At 34.0% G+C, this 12,322-nt stretch overlaps 2 protein-coding genes across 2 annotated transcripts; one reads left to right on the forward strand and one right to left on the reverse strand.

Moving 5' to 3' along the window:
• The first annotated feature begins 2,315 nt into the window (after positions 1–2,315).
• Positions 2,316–7,951, forward strand: LOC110729904 (NADH dehydrogenase [ubiquinone] 1 alpha subcomplex subunit 8-A-like). Its single transcript, XM_021909693.1, has 3 exons — positions 2,316–2,464; positions 2,607–2,791; positions 7,485–7,951. The coding sequence occupies exons 2-3, from the start codon at positions 2,607–2,609 to the stop codon at positions 7,615–7,617; spliced, it is 318 nt and encodes a 105-aa protein (XP_021765385.1). The 5' UTR covers positions 2,316–2,464; the 3' UTR covers positions 7,618–7,951.
• A 171-nt stretch (positions 7,952–8,122) lies between these two features.
• Positions 8,123–11,776, reverse strand: LOC110729903 (inositol oxygenase 1-like). The gene is made up of 7 exons (XM_021909692.1): positions 11,489–11,776; positions 10,920–11,039; positions 10,255–10,336; positions 9,944–10,148; positions 9,717–9,829; positions 9,444–9,636; positions 8,123–9,342 (listed from the first exon to the last, which is right to left on the reverse strand). The coding sequence occupies exons 4-7, from the start codon at positions 10,137–10,139 to the stop codon at positions 9,149–9,151; spliced, it is 696 nt and encodes a 231-aa protein (XP_021765384.1). The 5' UTR covers positions 10,140–10,148; positions 10,255–10,336; positions 10,920–11,039; positions 11,489–11,776; the 3' UTR covers positions 8,123–9,148.
• Positions 11,777–12,322: the final 546 nt, after the last annotated feature.

The following is a 12,322-nucleotide window of genomic DNA, read 5'->3' on the forward strand; positions in this document are numbered from 1 at the left end:
GCCGCCTGCCACGGCTGCCGCCCCTCCTTGCCGCCACCTCTCCTCCTTTTTTCCTTGGTTTTCTACATCTTCTTCTTCTCTTCTCATATTTAATTAATTATTATTGTTATGGGGGATTTATAAAAATTATTATGAGTAGTTTTAATTAAATAAAATCATATTTTTATTCATGTTTATGAAAAAAATAATTTAAAAGGTTCATGTACATATAGTTGGGGGGTTTTTAATTTGATTGTTGTGATTATTTGTTAACCTTATATTAATTAAGGTTATATTTATTTGTAGGGTGTGTTTGATCCAAGTGCTTGAAGTTTCTTTGTGTTTTCTAAGCAAGGACCAAAGATACGTTAGGTGGCTAGTTACTTTTGAAATTGATTGGATTGTATAAGCATGTTTTGCATGATCTTTATGATGATTGAATTAAATTGAATTGAATTATGATTTATGAAATATAAGCATGTTTAAATAATTGGTTGATAAATAAATTGGAGGATTGATGTTAGGTTTTGAATGTTTTGAATTACTTATCATGTTTGAATAAAGAAATTGATTTGAAAAGTTTGATGAATTAAGTAAAAGGTTTTTTCAAAGGAAGACTTATTGATTTTGAAAAGTTATTAATATGATATTTAATTCTCAAGTATTTATTAAAAGGTTGATTTTAAAAGCATGTTGAATTTAATTAAAAAGGATTTTGAGTATTTATTGGAATTATTGAGTTAAAGAGGTTTATTGAATTATATCAAAAGCTTTGCAAGCATAATTATTATATTAATCCCACTAAACGGATTCATTGAAGACTATGGACTTTGTATGACCTAGTCTTTCTCTAAGAATAGCCTTTAAATAGTAGGAGACTAGCTTGGGGGGTGTGCACACTTAGAGAGGAGGTTGAGTTTTCGAAAATAATTGATTTTACTAATCATTATTATTGAGTTATTGAGAATTGGTTTCCAAAAGAGTAATTGGTTCTATAAATCGTTTCATTGAATTATTGAGATTATTGAGAATTGGTTTGAACCATGAGTTTTGGAATTCATTAGAATAATTATTGGAATTGGTTTTAAAAGCATGTTTGGTAATAAATTGAATTTACTTATCTTGCACTTATCTTACTTCACATATTTTGCTAATCCGTATTTCTTATTTGTTTTGCTTCGCCCTATTTACCATAATGGTAAGCAGTGTTGACTAATTTCAAGTGGAGTCGAGAGTTGAGCATATGGGAGTCCCGGGAATGTTCTTCACCTAGATTAGGAATGTTGGTCTTTGTCTATTTATGAGTACTCATGACGATGGTTACTATTTATATTATTATTAATAAAGGAAGTATTGAAATTTCCGCTGCAAAGTATTAGTTTTGGTTAGTAAGTTTGAGTAGCCTTGCGTAACCACGTGGCGGTAATACGCCTAAGTCTATCTCTACAATATAATTATACGTATTATACTAGTATTTCCGTAGAGGGAGATTTGGGGGTGTTACAGTAAATCACAGCCATGTGAAATAGGGTATAAAGAAAAAAAGAATGTACGATTTGCAACAACAATCACAGTTTTGCTGAAAGCATCTTTTTATTTGATTCAATTGTCATGTATTTGTTTGACATAAATTGACTTTTTATTTAAGAACTAATTTTGTTCTAAAAAAAAACAGGAAAAAATTTGAGAAAATCTCATTACTCATATGTTGAATAATTTTGCAAACACTTTATTTTGTGTGCGGCTGGCTACATCTATCATGTGGCCACTTGTAAAAGAATAATATAACCCCTATAACATTGACCGAATAATCTTTGTAATATTGATCGAGTAACCTCTTTAATACTGACCGAGTAACCTCTAAAACAATGATCGAGTAATGCTTGTAACACTGATGAAGTAACCCCTGTAACACTAACCAAGTAACCCTATAACACTATCGTATTAACCCTCATGATGGCTTATCACACAATGTGGCCAACCAAATATAAGATTTTGTGTTTTGCAAGAACAAATAAATATTAAATAATAAAGAAAAAAACAACACGTATTCTGTGTGTCCGGTTGACACACACTAAAATACTGATTAATTAACCCCTGACCGACCGAGTAACCCCTAACCAAGTAACCCCTAATCGAGTAACCTCCGACCGACCGAGTAACCCTAACTAAGTAACCCCTGACCAAGTAATCTCTGACCGCACCGAGTAACTCCTGAATAAGTACCCCGACCATCCCTGATCGAGTAATTCCAGACTGAGTAACGCATGACAGAGTAACCCATAAGTAAGTAACTCGGGCCACACGGTGTGATCCGCGATGAAACTTTGTGATTAAAAATGTGAGGAAATTACCATCCTCTCTTCCTAGTGAACTGCAAAAATCCCTTTACTCGCAGTTTGTTCTTCAGCTCCCCTTCACCTGAACCTGCATCCTCTCTCTCATCGTTGAAGCTACACCAATCAAATCCCAAATACCCAATAACGTACCAACTCCTCTTTTAAAATCCTCACCAATTTTCTCATCAATTCATCATTTTCCTTCCTACATTTCACCAATTTCTCTAATTTATTAATGGGGTTTCTTCAAAATTTTGATTTCTGGGTTTTTTTGTTTTCAAATTTCAGATGGCAGCAAATGCATCAGTTGAGGAACCGATTCCCACATCGGCGGTATTAATGGCGGCATCAAAGCACATATCAACAAGATGCCGCGATGAAAACATTGCTTTTTTGAAGTGCAAGAAGAAAGATCAGAATCCTGAGAAATGCCTCGATAAGGGTCAACAAGTCACTCGTTGTGTCTTCACCTTGTAATTTTCTCTCTCTTTTTCTCTTTCTTTTCATGGTTTTTTCTTAATTTATTTCAAATTTTTGCAATTATTAGTATTTTTTTTAGCTAATTAGGGATTGATTAGTGGTGGGTTTATTGATTGATTGAGCAAGGATTTCGTTTTCTGTGATTTAGAGTTGATTGAGGCAGTTTGATTTGTGCGTTGTTTGTTTCTTTCTTTATTTTTTATTTTTGTAATTTAGGGTTTATGAAATTGGTCAATTGTGAATCAAAAGGAATGTGAATCTGAGGGTGAGTTATATGATCAAAAGATTTAGTTTTGCAAATGGTTGTGTTACTTGTGTAACCGGGTGATGTCGAAAGATGATAGCTTTTCTGCTCAAATGTGGTATTTTAGGTAATGTGTGTTGGAGCACTTAGTTTTTCATGCTTTATGATTTTGGTTGGATTAAGAAATCTCTTAATGTTTGAGGGAAAATGGCTGAGCATTCTTTCGTACTATATTACATTTTTGCTGAATCAATTCAGATTTCTGTGGTATAAGTCTTGGCTTATCTTTGCTGTGGATGTTGCTTAAGAAAGCTAAGCTCTTCTCTTTCTCGTCTACTTACTCTTTTATTGTGATGTGAGATTACACACATCCCGAAAGATTGGACATTGGCTTGAAGGATTTGGACTTGGGAACTAAGTTAGATATTATGTTTTGAATGATATTTTATATTTCTGTAACATGGATTTTCTTATTAGAGGGGTAATTTGAGTCATTTGACTGTAGATGAGCCCCATGGCCTCTACTACTTGTTGACAATGTCCCAACATTATTCCTCTAATAGAATGAGTTTAACTATCATAATGGCTATGTATGATGCAGTGAGCAAGAAAGTGACTATTGTGTTTTCTACAGATAATTATTCAAAGGTCCGCTACTTTGTTACTGCTATTCTATTGTTGGTAGTTGGAATTAGATTGACAGCTTTCTATCCCTGTGTTCTGCACCCCCTATAAGCCCCAATTTAAGCCTGTGATTCTAACCTCATGCTCCCTTGGATTCAAATTTAAGTCTAATTTTCTTTTGGCACAAATATCGAGGAAAGTGAAGATGGTGAGTATATGGATTAGAGAGTGGCCCAAACTATTGTCTGAAGTAGAGAGAAATAATAAGTCATTTGAAATTTGATACTCCACATATGAGAGCTTATATTTGGGATGGTAGGAGAAGACAATAGACAAATAAGAGAATGTTTTTGTATTGTTGATTAGATCTTTATTGGTCCTGAGTTCATGAGTTGTGAGCAATTGAGCATACATACTTTAGATAGGAGAGTGGTCCATTTTGGAGGTGATGGTCAGTTTAGGGGATTTAGGGGAAAGAAACATCAAAAATATGATTTTCTGTCTGTAGAGATGTATGATGCTCTATATATATTATTGTGATGTTAAAAGGCTATAAATGAGCGGGCTTCTCAAATTTTGGCTTTGGCGAGTGAGTGCTACTTTAGGATGGTAATTTCGCACTTGGTGTGTTGGTCATTGCTAATATGATCTTTGCATTGGGTTCAACATGGAGATGTGGTTGAGAAAACACTTTGACTGATAACTATAAGAAGATGTTTGATTTTTTCTGTTTTAATTTTCCTACTTGGTCTTTACCGGTCATGTAAATATGTAATTGCTGCTTAATCTTCATGCTATTCCATACTTCTTTCTTAATTCATAGGGACTGCATTGCTCACATACCTCTTAAACTTGAGCATAGTATGTTTTAGTATCACAAGGGACAACTAATAAAATCTAGAGAAACTTTCAACTCGTTTTGGAAGTTGAGGATCATTCAATGATTCGATTGATTGTGTAAAATATTGCCAGCATTTAGTGTTATTATGCACTATATATGAGGGTCTTATTGCACTGCCTTTGGTCATGGGAGTCCAATAGATTCAATCCCTATGCAAACTTTAAAAGGTAACTGTCATAAGAAGTTGCTTTCATAACAGGAAAATGTATTAGGTTTATGTTAGTTATTGGATATGTTTTCGGTAGCTATTTCATGAATCACTATTCACTACATTAACTTTAGAGTTTTCCAAAGGTTTGATGAAACCTTGATTCTTGACTGGTATAACAGGACCCATTTAAACCTGTTAATTATAAGGGGTATAATCTGAACGGCATGAGACTCATATACTGCTTATGCTATTGGACACCAAATTTAGCTGTAGGGGCTAGATTGTGGGAAAGAAAAAATTGCATGTAAGTTGATTGGGGGTGGAGGAAAGACATTCAAGAGATAGACATAACAATACAAAGTAAAAAATGTAATGTTATGTTACCATTATTGACTTTGGCTGTGATGCGGGTGCTTTTATATGCGTGCTTGTGTTTTTTTTTTTTGGTACTTTCCGCGCTTGAAAAACTTCTAGGGAGGTTAGAGTTGACGCTTGGAAACACACAGATCAATTTAAATGATATTTCTTAATTTTGAGACTCGTATTATTTTTTATTTTTCCTTGTCTGGTCCCTGGAATATCTTGTTGAAGCTGGATAGATCTAGCAAAACTATTTTAAATATCCTGATTGAACTGTAATGGCGATTAAGAATTTTGGAAACTTGCAAAGTCAACTAGTTATGAGTATGCTAACTATCTGGAGCTATTGCTATGGGTTGGGGCAAATGCTTATAATGTTTGTGAACAAAATCAACTATTTCAATGTCTCAGGCTTGCTAGCAGATCTTTCTTACTTTAAAGTAAACTTTCAAGGCAAAGTGAAGGGTAATTGAACAATTAGTAGCAATTGACATCGTTGATCTTTTTTAACCAGCCTTGATGCTACACTGTCTTCTGATATGACCAAATTTTTAGCACTTCTCATTTGTCAATAAGTGAAACATTAGGATTTGGCACAAATTTTTAAGTGTGATGACAATTGACAAGAGAAATATATATAGATGGAAGAATTTGTCCATGTGATGAGGAAAGTGAGGAGGAGAAACCATGGATGAAACTAAGGAATATTTCATTCATTTCTAAAAAGCCATACTAGAGAAGTGATCACTTATTGGAAAATGGATGGAGTAAATAGTATTGGTTGTTTTTTGCAATTTCCCCTAGAATCTTCAGGCCTTTGGTTGCCACTAGCTCTATTCCCTCGAGGATCTTCCTGTAATTCAAACTTGCATATGGTTAAGAGAGCTTTCATAATTGGCCCTGCATCTGCATACAAAAGAGTCCATCCTTCAGCAGATTGTAGGCATCCGTTAGAGAAGTGTCAGTTGAGTTTAACTCTTCCCCGACTGCAGGGAAGAGATACCCATTGGATTAACTAATCCCATTATTTTCCTATTCTCATCAAGTTTTACCAAGCTTCATTGTTTCCTGCTTGATGTCTATAAAACCTATAGCTTTTGCTAGTGTTAATGTCTTACTGCCAGGACAGTATGATGGTCACTAGTGTCCTTTTATTCTTTTATTACAGCAAACTAAGTCTTGTTTTGCAGAGGAATAAAGAAATACTATAAAACCTTAGGCAGTTGTTTCCCTAGAAATTTTGCCTTCTCATGCTTATCATTGTTACCGATTATTATTCTTCTATATTATAATATGAAAGAACATTTGCCTTGGTGACCACCAGTTTACAGTCCAGCATCCACATGATTAAGCCTATTCATTTATGGTTGATCACCTTCTCAACTGAAACTCCTACTCGGGAACAGACATTGAGGGAGAGCAAGAGCCTGAGATCATAGAGTAGGGTGAGAGAAAGGGGTTGGAGAAGGACTCCGAGCTCCATATGACCCATCAAAGTGCCTCGCTGGGGCATAATCACTAACGAAATGAGGAGAGATGGAGTTGAGCATCTTGAGGTTGGCGCATCTTGTAGCATTGAGAAGCTTTGGGACCCTAACTTTCTCTCCTTGGATCTCTTTCTTTTCTCGCCCCCCCCCCCTCCCCGCACCGGCACAGTGCTTTGCTTCCAGCACGAGATCCAATATCCGTTCTATGACTGGCTTTGTAGGAATGCCCTGCTCTTTGCGCCTGCACATTTGGTGCTTAAACTCTGCAAACTCACCTCAATTTGATCTCTCTTTTGCAATAATGTTATCACTAAGGACAGATAATAGTAGCGCTCTTTATGTTTCACTACTAAAACAGTGGCATGTAGCAATTTCATTCAATGAAGGAGCAGCAGTGGTTGTAGCAGTGATTCCATTACCCATTCATTACTCCTGTCCTGAGTAGGAAAGAACTGGAAGATTACTTTTATCTGTCTAGCATTGGAGTCAGGCCTGAATCCTTTGTTTGTTCTTCTGTCCTTGCAAGCTATGTCATTCTTGTTTTTTTCACTACCCATGATTTAGAAATGTCAACAACCTTGGGGCAAATTTCAATACCTTGTGACTTCTTTCCATTTTTGTGCGTGAAATTTGAATCTTATGTGGGGGAAGAAGAGTTTATATTTGCACAAGTCCTGTTATGTGTGTCTTTTCCATCTATTAGTAGGTGCACATATCTTTGTTCTGATGGATGTACTGGATAAGGTAGTACAATCAATCATCAATTAGATTAATTTTTTTTGCTAATTTTAGTTGCTGTGTCAAGCTATTTTGATTTTTGAATCAGTGAATTTTATTCGATGGATTAGCCCTTCAGGTCTTCTGTCTACACTGTAGACCCATTTGGGAATTTGTGATCTTTACACTGTTGGCTGTGCAGGCTGAAAGATCTCCACCAAAAGTGCACAAAGGAGATGGATGCCTACGGAAACTGCATGTATTACCACACAAATGAATTTGAGATGTGTCGCAAAGAGCAGGAAGCATTTGAAAAAGCATGTCCTCTGGAATGATAACGAGCTGGTAACCTCTTTGGTCACATGCTTTTCATTGTTAAGTTCAATCCTGCTAGGCTGCTATTAACTCTGTTGTTCGCCATGAAAAAAGTTGATGAATCTTTTTTCCAAGGAGAAGTGCAGAAATAAATTTTTTGATGTTTTTCTCTAATTCATGAAGAAGATAAAGGTGTCTTTTGAGTCATGTGTTGATTGTGGAGATGATTGATATATCTCTCAGGTCCAAGCAGAATACAGAATTTGTTGTGGTTCTTTGACATGAGATTGTACTCTTTGCAATTATTCAGTGAAGATGTCAACCATTAAATATTCAATGACGAACACTTATTCACTTCCTCAGTGTTCAACCTGTCCAAATTGGGGTTCTTCCTCCTAATGTTTATAGGCATAGTGTCATGTCATTAGTTAAGTAATAGATCTTTTAACATGATAAGATAACATGACTCTTATCTAGCATGACATATACTACGAATTACCCAAATTTGGCGCGATAGGAATCATGTTGTGTCCTTAAACATGACATGATTTAATTGCCTGCTCTATTTATTATTTTCCACTGCTCTGTGGTTCTCTGTTCTCACTTTTGAGCAAGTTTTAGCATTATGCTGCTAAAACTGCCATCAAGAAAACTTTATTGATTTTTTTGCCCCTTGGAATAAGAAGTATAAATTGATAATTAGTTATTCTATGAATTTGGGTATTCATGTAAAAGAGCCTTACGTGAAGAAATCAAGAACTAAGATAAATTGATGAGGTGGCTTGGATAGTGGAAATAATTGCTAGAAACCTTGTTTTGACCTGAAATTTTTATGGGTTTCTTACTTTAGTGGAAAGATTCATTATTTTTAAGTGATTATTGATGAACATTAGGGGAAAAAAAACCTTTTGTGTGTTTTTTGTTAAGATACCGTGTAGTGTGATTTCATGATTTGTAAGAAATTTGAACATTTTCTGATTGAACATCCAGCATCAACTGCTAAGGAAAATTGGAAGAACTATTTATGTTTGCTGACCGTCTGCATAATAGTCATTAAAATGTCCTCACAAGTCATGACCCATTTGAAAGCCGGTAATAAATTGCGGTAATGTTATTATCGTCTAGACAACGAAGTATATATCTATGGCATAGAAGGGTCCTTAAGACACATTAAACCTCCCATATAACCATCATCCACTATGGTAAACACATCCTCTGGAACATACTGAACTATTTATAAATCACCTTACATAAACAGGACTAAACAACCTTACTTGAACAGAACATAAATTTAATTTTGGAAATTATAAACTTGGTGTGCCCCTGATTAGTAGCATCCCCTGAGCAATGTCTCGAATGATCCATCTTCACCATCTTAGCTTTGTCGGGAAGTACTGCATAGTCATCAACAAGTTTATATACATTAGTTGAAACATGCAAAAATAGACCACTCCCTTCATCAGAAACGTATCCTCTCATTAAATAGCTCAAATTACACCATGAACGTGACTATGCATAAACAATACAAAATTTGGAATATACGAAGTTAAATTATCGAAATAATAAAAAAGGGTTAAAATTTGCCTTCTCAATGAGGGAGAGATAGTACGGCTTGACTTTCTCCACATCAATTCTTTCCTTACTCTTGCTGTAGAGGTCATACTTGTTAAATATATGGAGCCATTTCAAGTTCTCTTTATCCTCTTCATTCATCAAGTACTTGTATGCTCCTGCAGTGTGTAATGCTGAGGCAACAAAAGGTTACACACTTACACATCCATTCATTACCGTCATTTGTTATAATTTACCAGATCGAAACAAGCTACAATTTACACGACTAACCTACCGGAGAATGAATGGTATCTTATGATGAACAGAGCAGCTGAAGGTAGAGTAGTGTTGTTCTCCTTTGCAATTAGGTACATGTAGTCATCATGCCCAAATGACATTAACACATTCTCAAGTCCACATCCTTCGGAGTACATGCCATACTTTGTGTTATAAGCTGGGTTATTGTAGTCCGGGTTTAGAGCAAAATACTGTAAAAATCAGACTGAAACCGTTGTAGCTCCATGACATTATGCAATGAAATTAGCATTAAGCATCTAGGCATACTCACCTTGTGGTGCACAATCGACGCGTCAAAAGCACAACCAACAGGGAATATATCTCCAACAACAGCCCATTGAGGAAGCTCACCAAAGCTAGGAAGTAGGAGAACCTTACCAAGATCTAAAGTTTCACAAATTGTCAAATTTAGAGCTAGTTTATATAAAGTAACATTACTTAAAACTATAAATAGTCCACTAATTTCTTAAAAATTGAACCATTGTTTGCGTATAGTACCATGAATAAGGGCAGTGAGGTGAAGCCAATCTTCATTAGGATAGTCTTTCCTAATGGCCTCAGCAGATTGTAACAAATGCTCAATTTGTGGTTCATCCAAGTCAGGATCACTCTCATCGATGACGTCGTTTAGGAGCTCACAGCATTCCCAAATGCTCATTTCCACCTTGTTTAGTTTCCCATACTCTTCCCTCATCTTTTTCACCTACATTTCAAACAAATCATTAGTCCATCAAAAACTCAATTACATCACTCGAAAATGAAGGGGACAAAAATTAATGTTATTGTAATATATATTCTTTAGAACTTACAAAATCAACATACTGGTAAATGTGATTAATCTGGTAGAATTTCTCCACACCAGGTTGCCTTTCACCTTCAGCCTCATAATCTCTGTTCAGAAAACAGTAAGTGGTTGGATCTTTTATTGGGCTACCAATTGGCCATTTAGTTCAAATCAACATTGATTATAGTCAACCTGGGCCCAGTAGGTGAAATTAGTTTGGCCCAGCCTATTTACAATTGGTATTATATATGGAGTATAATAATTTTTTTTTTCCAACCTCGTTAAGATAACGAAATTACAATGGAAAATTTATGAAATGAACCCATGAGATTTAATCTCTAAACTTTAAGTGGGGAGCGATGTAACTACACTCTCCTTCACATCAACCCCATCGTCATATTATATACTTTTATACTCGTAATTTACACATTTATAAAATTATCATATGAGCTATTATCATTAGATTACACAAGATCAAATTAGACCAAGCCATTTTACATTCAAACTAAATTAGGACATGTCTTTTTTATTTTCGTCGAAATATTTTTATAATTGCATATAAATTAAAATTACGAGCATAAATTTTGAAAAGTACACATAAATACTTCGTATGTATTTAAAACAATAATTGTACTCCTTTATACGGTATACTACGACTATACTAAACAAAGTCCATGATACGAGTAGTACCTAAAAGTTGCCCAAAGGAGTTGGTTTGAGGTACCCAAAACTGATTTGGCTTATGTACTTTTTCTATTGCCACTACATATTCCTCCTCCTCCGCATAATTTTTGTGGTCCTTCTCCAATCCTGTTCCATAAATACTTTGATTCAACAAAATATTATCATTCAGGGGAAACAAAACAATAAATAAAAATTTAATTCTCTAAGGAATTTTTCTTACGGGTTATTTGGGACTACAAGGTTAAAATTTTTTGTTGTGTTTTCTTTTTTAAAAAAAATTTTGTTTTTTGTTTGTGAGGACTTAATAAAAAAGATCTAAGCATATTCCACCAAAAATATACAAAATATTAAGTAAATAAAATAAAAAATATTAAGTAAATGAAATACAAAAATTATGGCCTTTGAAATTTTAATACATATACTACAAAAAAAACAAATTGTGATAAAAACTATAAGCATAACCCTTAAACTTTCTTCCAAAAAAAACAATGACAGTAATTATTATTATTATTATTATATTTTCAAAATGATGGGTAAAAAAAAAAAAAAAAAAAACTACCAAAAAAATTTTGTACCGAAATCAGGCTGCTGCTCGATGATGAAAGTCATCTTGATCAAAATAATGCCACAGATTTTTTATATTATTTAATTAATTTTTTACAATGGGATTTAAATTTTTGTGAGAAAAAAACCTGGAATGGAAAAAGATAGGGTTAGCTAATGAATGAGATGTTGTTTATATAAGTAGATTAGGCTCTTGGAGAATGGGAGAAGGATAAAAGTATTTACTTTATACAATGTATATTTTTCTTTTCTTAAAAACACTTATGTACGTAATAATTAACACGTTGAATTTTTTTTCATTATTTATACGAATTATTAATTTTAAATATAGTTTTTTATTTAATTAAAATATACTATGTATATGCACTCTAGCTCTCCACTTATAATAATCACAATAATTTGACTGTTGCACTATTTGTATACTTATTGTGACTATATTAGTATTTATGTATATCAACTTTTTATGCTTCTACTATTATGCAAATATTAATGGTTAAAGTTATATATTGACGCATATAATACTCAAACTGTTACGAATATTATGAAGCGGAACTGCGGAAGAAATATTTACTACTCCCTCCGTCCCATAATATAGTTCATGTTTTCCTACTTTGGAGATCCAAAATGTTGCTCCTATTTTTATTTTTCGATAGTATATAAAGACTATTATACCCTTATTTTTTTAACTTTATTCTTTGTACTTCCTAAATTCCCCTTGAATTTGTACCTGCCTTGTACTTTTTTCACTTTCTCTCTCTAACTTTTGTCTATAATTGTACTTTTAACTTTTATTAAAGTACTTCATTTATTTTTTCCTCCTATTTCGTAAATACTGTGAAAAACAA

Source organism: Chenopodium quinoa, unplaced genomic scaffold (assembly GCF_001683475.1).
Source record: "Chenopodium quinoa cultivar QQ74 unplaced genomic scaffold, ASM168347v1, whole genome shotgun sequence".
NCBI lineage: Eukaryota > Viridiplantae > Streptophyta > Magnoliopsida > Caryophyllales > Amaranthaceae > Chenopodium > Chenopodium quinoa.